Raw genomic sequence first — 19,241 nt, 5'->3', positions numbered from 1 at the left:
AAAGGGTTAAACCGGGCGGCTCCTTGGAAGCAAGGATTCCGAGGCTCTAACATACTTTGGGCATGTTGTAAGGAGGGATCGGTCCTTGGAGAGGGACATCATGCTTGGGAAGGTGGAGGGACAGCGCAGGAGGGGAAGGCCCTCTATGAGGTGGCAGTAACTCGGGTAATCGGGAATCGGGATGGGTATATCGGAGACGGTGTGATTGGCATAAAACAGAGCAGAGTTTAGGACTGTTGTACATAGGGTCGCTATGAGTCGGATGGCACTTAACAACAACAACATACTACTATGCAAGAGAATTTCTATTATGCTTCTAACCTAAATATTTTTCAGATGAGGTTATTTAGTTTTATCTAAAGTAATCCTAAAAAGAAAAGATTCCAGAATGGAGAACCCGGAAATTAATCTATATATGGTCAATTAACATTTGATAAGGAAACAAAACCTATCAACTGAGGAAACAACAACCTCTTCAACAAATGGTGCTGGCAAACTGGACTACTACCTGCAGAAAGCTGAAGCAGGATAAACACCTCTTACCATACACAAAAATCAACTCAAGGTGGATCTGAGAACTAGAGGTAAAGCCCAAAATCTAAAGATCATAAGAGACACACAGCAGGACCAAGCTTAGAAGGCCAAAGGCCTCATGGTATAAAGAGGCTGACTAACATAGCCAGAATTATACAACGAGGAGAGGTTGTTTCATTCATTGATGAATGAGACCTTCTAAAGATTACATCTATGTATGCATCAAAAACATTTTCCAAGAGAGTGAAAATAAAACGTACTGACTGGGGGAAAAAAAAAAAAAAACATTTGGCAATACCATCTCAGACAAGGGCCTCATAACAAAATTTACAGAATCCTATGGGGCCTCCACAAGAAAAAAAGCACTGCTAACACAATTACAAAATGGGCAACAAACATGGAAGACCTTTCACAGAAGAAGATATTTAGATGGCCAATATACACATGAAGAAATGCTCAAAATCACTGGCAATAAGAGAAATGCAAATCAAAACCACAATGAGATACCATTTCACTCAAGTGCAGTGGCAGAGTTTAACAGGAGAGCAAATAATACATTTTGGAGAGAATGGGAGAGATAGGGAACCCTTAAACATTGATGACTGGATTTTAAAATGGTACAATCACTCTGGAAGGCAGTATGGAATTTCCTCAAAAGCTGAACAAAGAAATTCCTTATGACCCAGCTATTCCACTGCTTGGAATATACCCCGAGAAAATGATAAATGAGACACAAAATGAGATTAGTACACCAGTGTTCATAGCAGATTATTCACCATCACAAGAATATGGAAACAGCCCAAATGTCTACCCAAAATCAAATGGACTCAAATTGTGGTACAATCACATGATGGAATACTTTACAGCATGCAGGAACAAGGATTTACAAAGTTACTATCTAACTTGGGAGGGACTAGAGAGCATTAGGCCAAGTGAACTCAGTCCCACAATGACAAATACTGTATAAGACCATTATTGTAGAAATAGAAAGATAACTAGTAAAACATGTATGAGGATCCAAGGCGGGGAGGGTAGGAGCAGAGAGGTGAGGATGGGCCCACGAGTAATCATAGGGTGGTGCACTTTTATGGGGGGAGAGAGAGGTGGGTAAAGGATATGAGAGAGATCCAGTGTAAAAAAACAGTGTATACAAACTTTGCATGCAGATCAGTATAAAATAAAAATCTAGTTTAAAAAAATCAAAAAATTCCTACAAGAAACAATTGCTAGTATTAAAAATACAAGCACTAGTGATCAGAAGTAAAAAACGACAGAACTAGAACTTCTAGAAGGTACTCTTTGTCAGATATACTGAGGTTAAGAATGATAATAAAAACTATTTGAATACATTTATATGTATCTAATAGAGTTCAGAGGGAACAATGCTTTGTAAACATCTTAATAATTATCAAAACTCTTAGAGAACGAGTTGTTGGTTCCGGGGCCTCACAGACTATATTCTTGGGAGACACCAAGTAAACCAGCATAACACAATCCGTAAAGGCCACATTATACATCCTGCTTTGCTGAGTCGTGACCAGGGTCTTAAAAGTTCGTGAGTATCTCTAAGGTACAACTATTGGTCTCTCTTTGTCCAGAACAGAGAAGAGGGAAGAACAGCAAAGATGTACTGAAACAATTAGTTCAAGGTCTAACAAATCACTCAAACCTCATCTTCCAGAACTCTATCAGAAGAACTACAAGATGCCTGGCTACCACTACTGACCATTCTAAGAGAGATCACAGTAGCAGATGCTGGAGACAGAGTGAGAATAATGTGGAACAAGACCAAAAATCTTAAGGATCTTACTTGCGGAGAACGCTGCCGAGGAAGCATCGCTAAAGAGTTTATTCCCACCGCCGCCATGTCGAAGTCAGAGTCTCCTAAAGAGCCCGAACAGCTGCGGAAGCTATTCATCGGGGGGCTGAGCTTCGAGACGACGGATGAAAGTCTGAGGAGCCATTTTGAGCAATGGAGGACGCTCACGGACTGTGTGGTAATGAGAGATCCAAATACCAAGCGCTCCAGAGGCTTTGGCTTTGTCACATACTCAACTGTGGAAGAGGTGGATGCAGCCATGAATGCAAGGCCCCACAAGGTGGATGGAAGGGTGGTGGAAACCAAGAGGGCTGTCTCCAGAGAAGATTCTCAAAGACCAGGCGCCCACTTAACTGTGAAAAAGATCTTTGTTGGTGGAATTAAAGAAGACACTGAAGAACATTACTTAAGAGATTATTTTGAGCAGTACGGGAAAATTGAAGTGATTGAAATCATGACTGACCGAGGCAGTGGCAGGAAAAGGGGCTTTGCTTTTGTAACTTTTGATGACCATGATTCTCTGGATAAAATCGTTATTCAGAAATACCATACTGTGAACGGTCACAATTGTGAAGTGAGGAAAGCCCTGTCAAAGCAAGAGATGGCCAGCGCCTCTTCCAGCCGGAGAGGTCAAAGTGGTTCTGGAAACTTTGGTGGTGGCCGTGGAGGCAGTTTTGGTGGGAATGACAACTTTGGTCGAGGAGGAAACTTCAGTGGACGAGGTGGCTTTGGTGGCAGTCGTGGCGGTGGAGGATATGGAGGCAGTGGAGATGGTTATAATGGATTTGGTAATGATGAAAGCAACTTTGGAGGTGGTGGAAGCTACAATGATTTTGGCAATTACAACAATCAGTCTTCAAATTTTGGACCCATGAAGGGAGGAAATTTTGGAGGCAGAAGCTCTGGCCCTTACGGTGGTGGTGGTCAATATTTTGCCAAACCACGAAACCAAGGTGGCTATGGTGGTTCAAGTAGCAGCAGCAGTTATGGCAGTGGCAGACGGTTTTAGTAACTGCCAGGAAACAAAGCTTAGCAGGAGAGGAGAGCCAGAGAAGTGACAGGGAAGCTACATGTTATAACAGATTTGTGAACTCAGCCAAGCACAGTGGTGGCAGGGCCTAGCTGCCACAAAGAAGACATGTTTTAGACAATACTCATGTGTATGGGCAAAAAACTCGAGGACTGTATTTGTGACTAATTGTATAACAGGTTATTTTAGTTTCTGTTCTGTGGAAAGTGTAAAGCATTCCGAAAACAAGGGTTTAAATGTAGATGGTTTTTTTTTTTTTTGCACCCATGCTGTTGATTGCTAAATGTAATAGTCTGATCATGGCACTGAATAAATGTCTTTATTTAAAAAAAAAAAATCTTACTTGCCTGACAGAGATTGGCAGAACGCCCAAGACTTAGGGCCCTTAGTTACCCTTTAAACCTCGAACAAAATTCACCCTTTGTTGTTCAACTGTCAAAGAATAGATCAGACATTCATATTGTTGGCTATAAGGTAACACCAAAAAGGTAACCCATAAGGCACTCACTCCTTAGAATAACCAAATACAGAAAGCCAAAAGAGCAGCTTTTACCCAAAAATCAAGTTCTGAAAACAAGATGGAAATAAGGACTATAGGAAAGTAGCAGAAAATACAATTAAAGTGTTCTAATTAATGTTATAAAACAAAAGTATAAAATATACTAACATTATAAAAGTGTATGAAAAACAAATTTGTTTATAAATTATCAAACCATAAAATTTTTAAAAAGTATTTAAAATAATTAATATTCAAAATACAGTCTTACATACATTATAAGAAAATCTTTCCAATTTGCATCACTGCAGAAGTTAATGGTAATATGAAGCTATCAGACTTTTCTGCTGTTCCTAGGCGCTGTCGACTTAGCTTTGACTCATAGCAAATCAATATGCAATAGAAGGAAATCCTGTGCCATCATCATAGCCAAGCCATCTTGATCAAGATAAGATAGTAAAACAATGGTTTCTTTTTCACCTTATCACTTTTTTAAATCAATGTTTCATATTTTTTTTTATCTTGGCCTTTTTATAATTTCTGTTTTATGCTTTTTAAAGTATACACAAAATTAATACAAAAAGACATGTATATAATGCACAAGTTAAAAAACAAACCCTAAACACCCACACTACTGTATTGTGCCAAGATTTTTAAAAAAAAAGCTAATGCACTATCAAAAACTCACTACCATCAAGTTGGAACCTATTCATACCTGACTCTTAAGCAGGTTTTCAGAGGCTATAGTAAATCACCACTCGGAACGAGTAGTAGGGAAATCAAAAGACAAATAGCACTGCAGAAATTTGCTGTCAGGGACTTCTCCAAAGTGCTAAATAGCAATACTGTCAGTCTAGAAAATAAGGTGCACCTGATCCAGGTCATGGCCTTTGCAATTATTTGCTATGCATCAGAGAGCTGGACAATGACAAAGGATGATACAAGAACAGACACCTTTGAGTTGTGGTGCTGGAGAAGAATATTTAACATACTTGTCAAGAGAACAAACAGGCCCGTCTTGGAGAGGGTGAAACCAATTTTCTCTTTGGAAGCAAGAATTTTGAAGTACCACGTCACATACTTTGGGCATGTGGCTAGGAGGGATCAGTTCCTGGAGGAGGACAATATGCTTTGACGGGTGGAGGGACAGCTCAAGAGAGGTAGATCTCGATAAGAAGGTTTGACAAAGTAACTGGGGTAACGTGGGGCAGAGTCAGTGAGACTGGCTCAGGGTAAGACAGAGTTCAGAGCTACTGTACACAAGATTGCTATGATTCACAGGTGACTCGATGGTGCATAACAACAATTACAATAATCAACAGTAAGTAATTATCTTGGGTACAATTTATATCAAAAGGGGTCAACGGTAACATACATCCCTCTCTACAATCATAGCACCCTGCCTATGTCTCCTTCCACTTCACAACTCTTAATCCTGTGCAAGACTTAATCTGATAGACAAGACCTGGAATAACTCAGGTTAGCCAAGAGGGACCAATCCCTGAGAGCAACATCGTGCTTGGAAGGGTGGAGGGACAGCACAAGAGACCCTGGATGATATAGACTGACTCAGTGACTGGGGTAATGGGGTATGTATGTGAGAGACAATGAAATTGGCTCAAGATATAGCAGGGTTCAGAGCTGTTATACATAGGGTGGCTATGGTGACTACAGGGCATTTGACAACAACAGGAAGTAATCTTTAAAAAATAGTACAATAACAACAATTTCCAATTTTGCTGACTTAAGCGTTTTAATCAATCTGTTTTTTTAAAAAACAAAATTTGACAGCTGAAAATAAAAGGGTAATGATAATCAAACTAAGACCCAGAAAATTTTCCAACAGTTAAGCAAGTAAAGATAGTTTCAAGGCAGTTTCCATCTATTTTCAACTTCCAAGTGTACTTTTTCCTAAAAATTTCTCTATTCCCACTTCGACTTGCACAACTGACTTTCTCTTATACTTTTAGAATCTTTCCATGATACACAGTTCCTAGGAACCCCAGACAACAACTAGAAATAGTAGTGAGATGTTGAGAAAGTAATTATTTTTTTTTTACAGTCAGGATATTTCTAGTTCTTTACTTTCAACAAAACAGGAGAAACATTCAGTGAGTTTTAAGCTAATGGATCACTTAAAACAAATTTTTATGACCAATCACCATATGATTAAAGACTTGAGTGGCAATGCTTTAACAAAATTTCCATCTATCCCAATTATCTGTATGAACAAGATTTGTCAGTGTGTAAAAGCATAGAAATAAAAGTAAACTTAGTAATTGAACCTGAGACACTTTTTCAAAAGTAATATTTATCCAAAAGTACATAAACACATAAAACAAACTGCTATCTCAATAAGACTATGTTAACAAATGTTTCACTACTACTGTGTAACAATGTCAAAATTCATGTGTCATTTTTTTTGAAGTGTTGTTTCAGTTAAGTGAAACAGTAACTTTATCAAAAAGAAACATTTTAATACTTGTCTTAGAATAAAATTTTTTAGTTTCAATGCCAATGTCTCTAAGAATGACACAGTGAACAATAAACAAAACTTTGAGCCATAAAACAATAGTATTTAAAGAGACTAGAAGAAGTTTAGAGTAAAGGAATTTATAATCTGAATAGGCATTTTACACTAAATTATTTAAATTACTACTTTTTTTTTTGGTTAGGAGGCAATTTCATAGTACCTAATCAAAATTTCAAACCAACCAGCTGCTCTGTGCAGAGATGGGGGAATCTCTTAGGCGAGCTGCTGCCTCTGAGGATCTGTTGGAAGGCCAGCTTTGAGTTGGTTCCAGCTCAATGGTACATATCTAAAGCGATCAAAATTTCAAGGAACCTTGATGATGCAGTGTCTAAAGAGATGAGGTTCCACCAGAAAGTTTGGCGGTTCAAACCCATCAGCCACACCTTGGACAATGAAGTGCAGTCTGCTTCTGTAATGGCTAATAGCCTTGGAAACTCGACAGAATAGTTTATCACTCACAAAGGGTCAACTGAGTTAGACAACAAGAAATCAAAATATCAGATGTGCTTAATCTTTTAACCCAGAAATACTTCTAGACATTAATCTGAAAGCAACAAAATTGGGGGGAGACACACACACACACACGGATATTCTTCAATGGAGCATTATTTTTTTAAATTTTATTTTATTAATTTTAATGAATATTTACAGAGATTTTGGATTTCCATTCATTCATTGTTGCACTTTTCTGCCTGCCCAGCCCTGTCCTCCACTTCACTCCTCTCTTTGAAAAGGAAAAGAAAAATTCTTTCATTGGTATGCAATCCCCCCGCACCAACCCCCAGCATTATTTCTAACAGCAAAACCCTAAGCAGCTCTTAAATGTATTGAACATTATTAATACATTAAACAATGTATTAGACATTATTAAATTATGATCATTCTATCATAACCATTATATAGTTGTTTAATTGTTGTTGTTGTTTATCGTGTACTGTCAAGTCAGAACTGACTCTCCAGCAGGTTTTCAGAGGTAGTTTAATCAGACAGGAGGAGACTGCCCATCTTCTCATCTCTGTCTGGTGGAGAAGCTGGTGGATTCAAACTGCATGCTTTTGGGATGGCTCCTTACGAGGCCACAAGAGCTCCCCGAGATGTTTAATAGAAGTAAATTTGTATGTCTAATCTCAAAGGTTATCTGTGATATAACACTGAATAAGAAAAAAAAAATCCTGTGAAAAGTATGAATGCACTTTCATTTAAATATAAATGCCCAAGGGAAATAAAGCAGAAAATACATGTATATATATATTTTAAAATAGTCAAAACAGTAATAGGGATGGAGTAGGGGATATTTTTGATGCTACTTTCTTACTCCTTGAGTTCTAAATGATTTGAAAATATATTAACATTACTTGGGGTGCATAAAGCCAGTGATTCAAACCAAGTTTTTATTAAGTTCAATCAGATATCTGTATTAAGAAACAAAATGTAATGACTATACTAATTCGAAATATGTCACAGAACAGACATTCTTCAGTTACACAACATGTAAAGCAGTTGTTTTTGTTTAATATGATGTACAAATGTTACATCACAGACCTTTATCTTGTCCACAACCTTCCGGTGCTCCTCAAATCTCCTCCACTATGAAAGAACTTTCTCAAAAGAAAAACAAGAAATCTAGAAGACATGGTTAGAAACTGATAATTTATTTTGAAAACTCACTCTGTGTATAGATTATCTGCTCTTCAGTCAAAGATGATGGCGATGATTTTGCCGGGTGTGTGTGCAGGTGGTGGTGGAAGGAAGTATACTTTTCAAAGACAACTGCTCCGAGTACTTGGATTGCTAGCATTTTTGTCTTAAACTCAAGTATCCAAAGCTAAAAAGTCGAACTGGAGAAGATTCACTCCCACAGAATTCACACACTACCTACTTCAGTAAACTTTGTTCAAAATAAACAAAATCACTCTGCTAGCAGATTTGACACAAAGAACAAAACAAATCTCGGCTTTAAAATGCAAACCATCAATGTGCTTTTTAAAAAATGTGTAACTATCTCGGTCGTGAACTGCGAGGGCTGAAAATGAATAATTAACACATAATAAGCAGCATCCAATGAACAGGCGTTAACTCTCAGCAGAATGCAGTGTGGTGTGATGGAATTCCACCGCTTTCATCTAGGATGGTGACAGTCTGGCTTCTCTGGAAGTTTCTACTCTGAATTGAGTCCATTCAACCAGTAGTTACGGGGCGGGATTCAGGAAGCATCACAGAACTGGAAAGGTCATTCTCGGGTGGGCTGGGGAGACAAGGGCTTGCTCTTCACTTCCGGAGAGTAGCAGGGGACGACAACGGCCCGAGATGGAAAACTCAGTCCGGGCTCCTCTTTGTGTTTCTAAAAGAACTAACTATACTGCCGTACAGATTCCTCCAACTCTCCCGAAGAGAAGACCGCGGGAGGCAGGTGGCTGGCGGCCTCGTCTCGGCGCTTTTGTCGGCTGACACCGCCCCCCACCCTCCCCGCCCCCGAATCGGGGCTTCCGGCGCAAAGCGACAGTGGCCTCAGGGCTGGTGGGGGGAATGGTGTTCCCCAGCGGCCAAGGGCGGCACTGGGGCTGCCGAGCCGCCCGAGAGGCTGGCGGGGCCGAGCCGGCGGCGGGTCGCGCGCGGGGAGGCGGGCGCGCGGCAGACTCACCTTGGACACCATCTTTTTGAGCTGGCTCTCCGACACCGCCATGGCGGCCGCCTCACGACTCCCGCCCCGACTAGCAGAGGCTCAGCCGCTCCCGGGCCGCCCCAGGCCGCCCCACACAATCACACACAGACTCGCCAGCCCCCCACCCCCCCCTCCTCTAGCGACAGGAAGTCGACGGCCACCACAGCGCTTCCGCCTCCTCTACGTCACTTCCGAGGCCCGCCTCCGAGAGGGGCGGGTCGCGAGGGGTCCTGACACCTGCGCTTGGACGGGCGCTGGGGTCCCACTGTCCGCGTGGTTAGGGTAAGCCTTTTCCAAAAGTCCATGCTCGGGACCGGGATGTGATGGCTCATTCACAGTCACTCCTAGACTCCAGAGCCAGGAAGGATAGAGAGGAAGAAGTGTGAAAGGCTCATGCAGTCGGAGGGCACTGGACTGGGACTCAGAGAACTGTTTGATCACTGGCTTACCTTGTGATAAAAGTGATCAGGCACACAACGTTCTTTTGCCCCAACTCTAAAATAAGAGGTTTTCCCTGGAAGATCTGGGGTATCTGATACAGCAGGGAGTTTGCGAGAGGGGGCGGGACTGAAATCTCCTCTTACCACCTTTGCAAGGGCAAAGGACGGGACTTTGCTACGAGTCCTGACAGTAATTTCTTATGTAGGAAACTCTTCAGTAAAGATTTATGCCCCGGTATAATTTGGGTATACACTGTATTTACCTTGCACTATAATTATATACAACCAGTGTTCCTTAGAAACCAGGCTAGAGAGCTTTTTTTTTAAAATTTTATTAATTTTAATGAACATTTACAGAAATTTTGGATTTCCATTCATTCATTGTTGCACTTTTTCCTCTCCCCCCCCCCCCCCCCAGTTCGTTCCTCTCTTTGAAAAGCAAAAGATAAACTTCTTAGTTGGTATACAACCCCCTGCCCTCCCCCCGCCCCCCGCCCCAAATGCAACCTTAATTCTGGATTCCTTTGATAATACCCTATCATAATATTGCTTTTAAACTGTTCTCTCCCTCATCTGTTTCAATTCAGTATACATAATCTATCCAGTTTTTCTCAGTCTTACCCCAACCCAGATGTCAGTCCCGTTCTACAGCAGTGGCACTATGCAGTATTTGTCTTTTTATGACTGAGATATTTCACTCAGCACAATGTCCTCCAGGATTACCCATTTTGAATAATATTGCATGAATTCCTTGTTTTTCAATGCAACGTAGTTTTCCATTGTGTGAATACACCACAGCTTCTCTATTCATTCATTTGTTGATGGGCACTTAGGTTGTTTCCAACTCCTTGCTATTGTGAACAAAGCCTTGATACACATGGGTGTCCATATATCTGCTTGGATTTCGGTTATGGTCGCTAGAGAGCTTTTTGACTAATTTTAGATATGTCGCCAGGAAAAGCCAGTTGCTAGATAAGGACAAGCATGGAAAATAAGGGAGCCCCTCAAGCAAGTGAATGGACAATAATACACACAAATAACGAAAAACATACCAAAATGATAATTAAAAAATGATGACATAAGAGGTGGCAACATTTCATTACCCATAAGGTCACTTTGAGCTAAGACTGACTACAGCAACAAACAACTAAATGTTTACTAGCTGTTCACCACCAAAAATCATGCCTTGGAGAGCACGGTGCTCTTCAGATCCTCACTGCTTTACGTAGTACAAGAGTAGAGATATGCTCTTAATTAAATTTAATTAATTAAATTTCTACTATCCATTCAAGTTCTTCATTTTCACTTACACTGTTATGTGCCATCCAGTTGGAAGCGACTCATAGCTGCTGACACTCCAGTGACTTTTTCAGAAGCTGTGTGTAAACTGCATGAAAGGAGATTGCCTATTTTTCTCCATCAGAGAAGCTCGTGGATCAAAGCACCTGCTTTTGAATTGGCAGCACAAGTACTTACTACCAGAGCTCCTCAAGTATTGTTTGTGCTGTGGAGTTGGAACCAACTCATAGGTGACTCTCCAGAAAGTTTTCTGAGGCCATAAGTCCCACGGAAAGAGTCCCTGGGAGTAGCTGGTAGATTTGAAATGTGTGCCTTTGGGTTGGCAGTGCAACTCCTTACCTAACAGGCCACCAGCGCTCCCAAAGTAGTACTGTTGTGTACCAGAGTCGGAAGTGGCCCATAGCTGACCTTCCAGTGGGTTTTCAGAGGCAGTTAATAAGGGAGGAGATTTCCCATCTTTCTCCCAAGGAACAGCTGGTGGACTCAGGATTACAACACAGTTTCTTGCCACTAGGCCACCAGAGCTCCCTTCAAAGTATAGTTGTTGTTGAGTGCCACTGAGTTGGAACCAACCCATAGCTGACCCTCCAGTGGATTTTCAGAGACAGTTATCACAGAGAGGAGATTGCTCATCCTTCTGCAGAGCAGCTGGTGGATTTGAACTGTGTGCCTTCAAGATTGCAGTGAAGATTCTTATCACTAGGTCACCAGAGCATTATTAGTAGTAAGAAATTTGAAAATAGTTCTCAAACTATCTCCAAGAAATTTTTCATGGTGTTCCTTCTAAGCATCTTAAGTATTAAAATATATGCCCAAAGTAACCAAAGTATGAATTAAAAGAATTACAACTACTCTGAAGTAGTCTTAGAGGAGTCAAGGTTTCACCATCATTAGGCTAGCATTCTTCAAAGTTCCTGCAAAGCAGAAAGAGCTGCACATGTGGGAAGGCCAGAAGCATCCCATCTTTGCCTACCATCTGAATTGGCCTCTGCCCAAACACTCTTCAAATTAAAAACATTACAGCAACAATCCTCCTTGTCACCTGCTAGAATTGTGGCTAAGTTTGTGTCATTCTGGTGAGTGCATTCATTTTCTCAAAGGGGTTTTTCCTACCTAACAAGTCCTAAGAGTTTGTGAACATGTCATTTCTTCAGACAAAGATGCATCTATATCCTTTCAACCAACTCAAATAAATTCATATAAGTGAAACTACTGCAAGATCTCCTAAGTATTTGCCAATTAAATCTCATCTTTTCAAATGAAAATATCATCCTGCTACTGTATCATAAATGAAACAATGAATAATACTCTTATCAAAACAGGTCTTAAAACTATAAATTTCAAAGCCTCTGTGTTACCTTTACCATGTGTGCCTCGAGCTATGGATATGGTTTCCTTCACATCAATATCCTAAAGCTTCAAAACAGAAATAAGTCTGAACTGACTCACAGCCAACTCTTCAATGGGTTTCCTAGGCTATAAATCACATAGAAGAAAGAAGCAGATGGCCTATCTTTTCCCCATGAAGCCACTTTGAAACACCAGATTGTAAATGCCAGAGAGGCGAGGTTTGGGGGTTAGCAGTAGAATGCCCTATAGCCTAGGCCACAAGAACTCCCAGATTAAAGCTTAACAGGTATAAAAATTATTATTCAGGTAAGAATAATGTGTAGAGAGTCCTAATCTTGTACTTTCTACCAAAGGAAAACATATATAGAACATCTGATAGATTCAAATCACCTTGCTTTTGGGATAGCAGCACTATTTCTTACTTACTAGGCCACCAGAGCTCCCACAATTAACAAATGCAATTGTACAGTGATTTGGATGGTGTAAATATAGTGCTTATTAGGTTAGGGCTACAGTGTTTATTTCCTTACAAGATGGGCATCCAAGTAAAGATCGTATTCCCAAAGGGGGCTTTATTGGAGGGATGTGGAAACATAATTATAACATTATCAGCAATATACATGTACAATAAAACTTTCAAAAGGTTCTAATTCTTTTTTGGATATGGACACTGTACATAATATATCTGTTTTACACACACATACAAACCAAAGGTGAATCTTTCCATTCTTCTGCATCTACTCTTCTATGGCACTTACAAACAATATGGTTTTCAAATTTCTTTAAAGCCAGAACTTTCAGTAATACTTTTAATTAGGGCAACTCTGCTTTTATCAGTGATTAGAAGGGGTCTGTAGAATCCAGGTTTAAAAAGTTTTCTTGCTAAAGATAAACCATTAAAGGTAAAAAAACCTCACCTGATAAAATTTAGTCTTATTTTGCACTGAAGCCACTGGATTTATAATATCCTTAGTACTGCATGAATTATATATACATATTATGTAAAGATCTTCTCTACTTGAACAAATTTCAGTCCACCTAAGAAATTATGGATGGCCAGGTGATTTCAAAGTCAAAGTTTATTTTATTCATTATTCCTCAAATGTAAAGAAAATGACAATGTGAATAGGAACATAACGGACTTGACTTCTGCTACAATAGCAAAGCAGCACTAAAAACAAACCCTAAGAGATACCACATGATTCTGGAAGAAATTAAAATTAATAGAAGCATCATGACTGACAAATTATTGCCAAATAATAATAGAGTGGTGGTGGTAGTGTTTCATAATTTAAGACATGACTTACAACATGTTTGCTAATGCTCAATATTCAAGGAATGATCTGATACAGAGAATTCTATACTGTGGGGTCACAAAGTATAAAGACTGTATTAGTTAACTTTGATCCCTCAAATTTTAATTTAATACTGGGAACAACAGAAAGTGTTCAGTAAGTATGTGTTGTATTTACATGTTCCTTTCATAATTTAGTAACTATCATATGTTACAGTTAGGCTACTGTTCAAGAGGCAATTATCTATTTATATAATTAATGTTTATCTCTCAAGTGTGTGTAAGATTTTGAAAAAATCCTAGTAAATTTTGGTGGAAATCTTCCCAAGTATATTAAATGTCTTTCTTACACATGTGATATTAAATATAATGTAACCGTATTTTTATGATTTAAACATCATTATAAACATCCATTATTATACTGAGTCAACATTGGTTTATTTTCTCTCTGCCTATGATGTGTCTATCCTTAAAAATCTGGCTCCTATTTCCCTGGCCAGTCTCTTATATTTCCCTAATACATGCTTTCAAAGCATGCTGGAATTTTTTACAGTAGTTAATTACATTTGCAACTATACTCTCATTTGTAAGATTATTTCATTACTCTTTCATACTAGAATGTAAGGGCTCATATCTTGTACTTTCTTCAGGTTTTTATGTACCACAACTGTACCTGCAGTGACTACTCTGGTGCCTGAAATATAATAAATTCTCCATCATTATTAAGTGAATGGCTAAATAAGAGTCTACTTTAGTGCCTCACATTTCCCCAAGTCTAGGAAGCTAGGGAATCTTTCCAAAACTACATTAAAAAAGAAGGGGGGGGTGGGGAGAGGTAAGGCCCTATATGAAAGCAATTCTTCCACAGTGTGTAGAAACCCAGCTTTAATGTCTTGTGGAAATGAATCTGGGTGGTAAGCCTTTTTCTTTCAGTACCTAGGAAAAGGTTATATGGACGAGTGCCATTGACTAGTCATGAGCTCTAGGGCACTTACACCTCCATTTCTTCCTCTATGAATAAGTTTCTGTACCTCATTAAGTTTTAAAAGATTTAGTAAAATAATAAAGTACTTATGACACTGGTTGATAAATAAGAAGTGTTGATGCTAGCTTTTACTAGTAGTTGCCTATTATAAAATAATGTATCTTTGACCCATCATCAAAGGGAATGGAATTAGGTACTTGGAATTATTTTGCTAAAGAAACATTTACACTTTTCCTTAAGCTATATCTAGCATGGATTTTGTAAAGCCATACTGGAGCTTTAGCTATTCATGTATTATAAAGCCAAAGAATTACTTTCTTTTACAAATGTACCATTTTAAAAATATTCCCAGTGTGCTAAATGTGCTTCTAGTTTAGCATACATGGTGCAGAATGGTGCACATTGCCAATGAAAGTTCATCCTCACTGTTCTAGGTTTGAAGAATGATACCCAGATTTTGAAAATGTCAAAGAACATGAATTTTTTTTTAAGTATTCATATCTAATTCTGTCTATGGATGTGAAATATAAAACTAACCAAGAAGCCTATTAACCCAGTAGTTTGTAAGGAACATTAGGTGACCTTTTTTTTAGGTCAGGATCAGAGTTTTAATTGCTCCTGGAGACCACAGATTGAAGAAGCACTGCTCTGGAGTTTCTCAGTCACTGAATCTTCTTTCACTGTAGTTCTGATGACTTCAGTTATTCCACTGTTTCCAAGAATACAAGGCAAACTTAAAAACACTTCACTATTTATACCATAATATCCCTGGAAATTAAAAACAAAATTTAGTAAAGCTAAATCAATGCAAACTTTAAAATAAAGTTAATACCATAAATACACTTTCTAACTTTTCTAGACCCATTACAAAGTATTACAAATTAAACTCAGAGGGTTTTTTTCCCCTTTGTTGCATTTTTTTCTATATTCAATGTTGTTTCAGAAAATATCTTGGAGATGAGAGGGACTTAGTCAAAGACACTTTCTTTGTGAAATAAGCTGGATCCTATAACATAGACAGAGTGAGTGAAAGGTTAAGAAAAAAAGGTTCAGTGTGGAATTTGTGGCAGGGGAGGGACTAACCTACTTGTTCTGTTTTCCTTTCTGTGTTATACTTCTATCCTGGTATTCCTAAATCTTCAGGAAAATTGGTTAAGAATTTGTACCAACCTCATCTTAACTGTGCTTTATTTATGTTTGTTATTGAGTTGATTCCAACTCAAAAGATTGCAAGTTCTTAGAGGAGAATTGCCCCATAGGGTTTCCGATACCTGAATTTTTATGGGGTAGATGGCCAGGTCTCTTCTGTGCCATTTCATATTACCAATCTTTTGGTTAGCACCCAAATGCTTACCATTACATCACCAGGGCTCCTCTACTTGTACTTTAGGGAATTTGTATTTGGGAGAAAGTACTTAAAAGAAAAACTATGGAGCTCTGGTGGCCTAGTGGCAAGAAGCTGCACTGCAATCCCATAGGCATGAGGTTCGAATCCACCAGATGCTCTGCTGAAGAAGGAGGGGCAATCTCCTCCTATACCTGTCAGATCCGATTTTACGGTACACACACACACACACACACACAAAATAATAACATTTAAAAAAATTTAAAAAAACCCCAACAAACCCCACTATGAACTAGAAACCAGTTGGCTGGCTGAAGAGAAATTATGACCAGAAGTGGTTTGTGACTTCCTGGGATTCCCAAAATTCACGTGGGGGACAGGGTGATGTGGAAAGCCTGACAGAAGTCTTACTTCCACAGGAAGGAAGATAGGGAGATGTGGCTTAGACTACCCTGTTTCTTTCATGTGTGACTCAAAAAGCTGATAGCACTGAAGCAAGAAATTTGTGTGAACTGAAATGCTACTGTGTTACATTGATAATATTATCATTTTAAAATATGATGAAGGAATGACAACAGCATTACCTTCGATAACACTGATACAGAATGCACTTTCTTTTTATTGTTGACAATACTGTCAGCAAGGTCAGCTGCAGACAGTCCAACAGACCAGGATCGTTGACCTTTTACCCTTAACATTTCCATGGCTCTAAATGGAAAATGAAAACCAAAACAAATCAAAAAATCCATAAAACTTGTACTTTTAATTAACATTCTACTTAAAAGTATTCAATTTTTTTATGACACAAAAGAAAGAAGTAAACAGTTCATGTTAGGAAAAGCTGTGCTTTTCTCAAAATGTTAGCAGGCAGTGACTTGGCCTATTCGCATAAAGCCAACTCAAACACTAATATGTAACTAAAATGATAAATAACAGTTTTGTCTATCAAACTGGAAAACATTAAAAGATCTGATAATTTTAGGAAAGCTATAGAGAAACAAGCACGCCCTTATATATTGTTGAGAATGTAAAGTGACACAAACTTTTAAGGGGGATGGATAACTGAACTAGAAATTTCTAGGAATTTATCCTATAGCAACATACTCTATTATGTAAAATGCATGTATTAGCTTGTTTGCCTTGTGTAGGATGGCAAAAATTTTGAAATAATGGATTAAAATGAGACTGGTTACCTAAATCATTCCTAAATGTACAGCTGTATAACTGTTGAGAACAATAAGGTGGATTTATATGTACCATATCAAAAGATATCCAAGACTACTTAGAAAAAAATTTGCAAGGTAGTATGACTAACCTTTAAAGCTATTATAAAAAGGAGCTCTGGTGGCACAGTCTGGAGGGAGTTTAGCTTTAGCCCAAAGGCCATTCCACCACTGCTCTGGCAGTTCAATCCACCAGTAGCTCCGCAGAAGAGGCTGTACAATTAACAGCCTCATAAATCCAATGTAAGTCAGCTGTGAGTGAGTTCTGACTCAAAGGCAGTTGAGTCTGAGGTTTATTTTGAATTGTTTTGGGTTTTTTTCCCAATAAATAATAGTATGTTTGTGGAAACACTGCAAAAAAATGGGGGCGCACTTGGTAACTGCCTGGTTGCTCTGTGTCACTGTTCTTTTAGTCAAGCAATCCTTCAATAAACTTTCATTTTCACTTTTTTGACAGGTGGTCATTACACTGTTCATAGTAGCTGCTTCTAGAAAATAAGATTGCTCCAGATGTTCACTTTCTATTGTATAGATATTTGTAGTATTTGAAGTTTTATAATAGACATACATTGCTTTTGTAAATAATGAAAAGACAATGAATTTACAAAAACTGAGTGCTAGATTGTACAGCAAATCAGACTATACAGTTTCTTCTCAATAAGAGAACATTCTCTCCAGTTGTAAATATTCTAACAAGCATAAGCTAAGAGGTTTAAAAAGCTAACAATCTCCACCACTCGGACTTAGCAAATTTGTTATTAACAATGGTGGAGCAACAAACGGCATGAAACTCTACGACAGAGTAGTGTTCAAACTATGGGAGGCACAGATGCATGCAAGGCCTTGGAACAAAGGCAAAAGAGGATCAACACACATTATTTTAATTTTGCCTGAACAGAGTACATGTTATTCATTCCTATTAAATTTCCAAATATATCTGTGATTAATAAACACTGATATTTTAAGTGATATAGACAAATTCTCTATGCATTTAAATTTAATAATATCAAATGTTTACATTTAGAAGCAATAAATCATGTTATTGCCATGTAAGGAACTTGTTCTATCCTTTAAATGTCACTTGTATATCATTTTTTTAGCAACATACTCTTAGATCTACCTTCACCTAAGAAATTTAAGATTAGAAAACAATGTTTCCCTGTACTTTTGTTCATACTAGCTATGTTTGTACCAACCTAGTAAGTAAGGACATGCTTTCTATGTAACTATTATGTTAGCCATGAAACACACAGTTGAGTTAATTCAAATATGTACTCCATATTACCTGTTGGACAGTTGTACTTTAGAGTTATGATTCAAAGCTGCTTCTTGGTCACCCCATGTGGGCACTAAAAATTGAATGAAAAATTATATTTTGCCAGTGAGTCTCTTAGAAATAAGTAATGGTCTTTTGTAGTCAAGGGTACCTGTATTGAACTTTCCCCACTTCTCGCAACAGCTACATTTTCCCACTGTTGGCAGTGCATGTACCATGCTGACTGCCTTGTGTTCCAGTACACAAGAAAAGAGGTGGTGCGGCAATCCCCAGCGTCTACTCAAAGCCTCCTTCCTGCTCTTCCTCATTAGTACAGTTCTACAAGAGCCGCTGTACTGTTCAGGTAGAAAGCTGCTTTCCTCAGCAAGCTGTGTATAATGGGCTCTCAAGCGCTGCAAGCACTTGGCACTTGTTCTTCTAGGAACCGCACTAAAACTGATTTCTTATACCAGTGTGAAAAAATTTGGTCACCTATTTTGAGCTAGAATTTCCACAGCTATTAGAAAGGCAGGTGCCTATTAGTATGAACAATTTCTAGGTTACCCATTTCACTTCATTCATACCAATCAAAAAATTAAAAACAAGTCAACCAATCCAATTAATTTAAACCTGTATGCATAAACTAAGATATTTATACCATACTTGACTATTACATCAGAATTGCAAATAACATTTTCTAAATTTTCTAATATTCATTGCTTCGTATCTGTGTGAAAACATTTCGGGTACAAATCTGTATTTGGACAGGGAACACCAAGACACATTCAAATACATGAGTATTTGCCACACCCGCCTCGCTGTCCTCTCTGGCCACGACGCCTGTGTGACAAAATGGGTCGTCCGTGCCTGTACGGGGTCTCTGACCTCAAGGATAGCATAAGAGGGAACCTTGCAAGCCCTGTGCTTGTGAGTGGGCTGATGCCTGGATATTTGTTACAGATGGGTCTTCGTAATC

The 19,241-nt window shown here is 38.7% G+C and overlaps 2 protein-coding genes and 1 pseudogene across 4 annotated transcripts in view; 1 reads left to right on the top strand and 2 right to left on the bottom strand.

The window, feature by feature from the left end:
* TSG101 (tumor susceptibility 101) overlaps positions 1-9,252 on the bottom strand; it is a 65,726-nt gene extending 56,474 nt beyond the window's left edge. Inside the window, exon 1 of the mRNA XM_006892026.1 lies at positions 9,054-9,252. Coding sequence (XP_006892088.1) covers positions 9,054-9,095 — 42 coding nt within the window. The 5' untranslated portion in view covers positions 9,096-9,252. The remainder of the gene's footprint in view (positions 1-9,053) is intronic.
* LOC102870426 lies at positions 2,400-3,362 on the top strand (annotated as a pseudogene).
* A 5,784-nt stretch (positions 9,253-15,036) lies between the features above and the next one.
* The window catches only part of UEVLD (UEV and lactate/malate dehyrogenase domains), a 57,439-nt gene continuing 53,234 nt past the window's right edge, over positions 15,037-19,241 (bottom strand). For 2 of the 3 annotated variants that reach the window (XM_006892022.1, XM_006892023.1), the window contains 3 exons: positions 18,296-18,359; positions 16,372-16,495; positions 15,037-15,210 (listed from right to left, as the gene is read on the bottom strand). In XM_006892022.1, coding sequence (XP_006892084.1) covers positions 15,043-15,210; positions 16,372-16,495; positions 18,296-18,359 — 356 coding nt within the window. In that variant the 3' untranslated portion in view covers positions 15,037-15,042. The remainder of the gene's footprint in view (positions 15,211-16,371; positions 16,496-18,295; positions 18,360-19,241) is intronic. The other variant, XM_006892024.1, reaches the window with a different exon arrangement.

This window comes from Elephantulus edwardii, unplaced genomic scaffold (genome assembly GCF_000299155.1).
Source record: "Elephantulus edwardii isolate Elephantulus edwardi_28Jun2011 unplaced genomic scaffold, EleEdw1.0 scaffold00109, whole genome shotgun sequence".
NCBI classification, from domain to species: domain Eukaryota; kingdom Metazoa; phylum Chordata; class Mammalia; order Macroscelidea; family Macroscelididae; genus Elephantulus; species Elephantulus edwardii.
This window is presented reverse-complemented; position numbering and strand designations above follow the sequence as displayed.